Source organism: Cyprinodon variegatus, unplaced genomic scaffold (genome assembly GCF_000732505.1).
Source record: "Cyprinodon variegatus isolate N-32 unplaced genomic scaffold, C_variegatus-1.0 Scaffold481, whole genome shotgun sequence".
In the NCBI taxonomy this organism is placed as follows: domain Eukaryota; kingdom Metazoa; phylum Chordata; class Actinopteri; order Cyprinodontiformes; family Cyprinodontidae; genus Cyprinodon; species Cyprinodon variegatus.
In genome coordinates this window covers 59,101-60,293 of record NW_015150934.1, presented here as the reverse complement: position 1 = coordinate 60,293, position 1,193 = coordinate 59,101, and the positions used below count along the sequence as shown (strand labels likewise).

At 45.5% G+C, this 1,193-nt stretch overlaps 1 protein-coding gene across 1 annotated transcript in view; it reads left to right on the top strand.

Annotated features, from left to right (window-relative positions):
• Nucleotides 1-1,193, top strand: part of LOC107094400 (sodium bicarbonate cotransporter 3-like) — a 44,658-nt gene that overhangs the window by 4,759 nt on the left and 38,706 nt on the right. Inside the window, exon 2 of the mRNA XM_015389972.1 lies at nucleotides 672-753. Coding sequence (XP_015245458.1) covers nucleotides 672-753 — 82 coding nt within the window. The remainder of the gene's footprint in view (nucleotides 1-671; nucleotides 754-1,193) is intronic.

Below are 1,193 nucleotides of genomic sequence, written 5' to 3'. Positions count from 1 at the left end.
TTCGTCGTCGCTCTGTTAATACGTCATATGCTTCGTTGATCTGATTGGTTTATTTGGCCCGTCTATCACCAACATAGGCCAATCAGCTAACCAGTATTTTCACCCCTTCCCAAGGTGGAATTTTAAATCTCATTTTATTTGTTTACACAGCTATAAAACAAAAAGTATTCGTGAATTTTGTATTTTTTTTCTGGAAAGATGTAGAAATTTTAAAGAAAATAGAAAGGCGAGTGGATGAAACACCATGTGACTGTTTTGGCTATTTCTATAATCAGCTGGAGTCAGCTTCACTATGTGCTTAAAAAAATTAATAAAAATTCAATTGTTTTTTTGTACATGACTAAAGGGATAAACGGGTATTGACTGTGGGTGTGCTGAGCTGACAGAATGTACCGTCCATGTTTGCTTCTGTAAACTCGGAGCTCGCTGGCCTGTGACATCATTGCGTTCTCTACTGCTCATGCGGGACGCTTGCGTTGTACGAATGCAGTTCACACAGGAGATCATATCCAAGTCGCATATGTTTGCAAATGTGAACGGCAACGCAGCAAAAAATAAAAAAAAAAATCAGATTTGGAACCTCTGCCGTGTTTCTCCCGTTTTTAACCCGGGTCAGACTGGGTTTGTTGGTTCTGTGCTGCTTCTGCTGATGAGCTGAATGTTTCCCGCAGGGCAACGATGAGGAGGCCGTGTTGGACCAGGGCAAGACCAGCTCCACCCTGCACACCAACTTTGAGAAGGAGGAGCTGGAGAGTGAGTCTTTACCAACACACACACACACACACACACACACACACACACACAGAGCGGCGGTGCAGGGAGGGGCCTGCAGGCTGTGTGTTCAGCCCAAACACAGAGTAACAAAACGGGCCGGCTGTGTTTCCTCTGGGTTCAGTCATGCTGATCCACCTGGAGGAGACGTTTCTGAACCAGCATCGGGTCCCTGACTCCTGGTTTTCCTGGAAATTCCCATTTGATTGGATTAGCTCAGAAACTTCTGGACCCTTTGGGCTCGTCACTCTTTTCCACATCAGCTAAAAAGAGTTTAGTCTTTAATTCAATTCAGTTTATTTCTATAAAGCCAATTCACAACACATTTCATCTCAAGGCGCTCTCTTCATCCTCTGACATGGGAGCTGGCTCGGAGCTCGTCTGCCTGGCTGTGTGTTTCCTGGACGGGGCCGCCTGTGGAG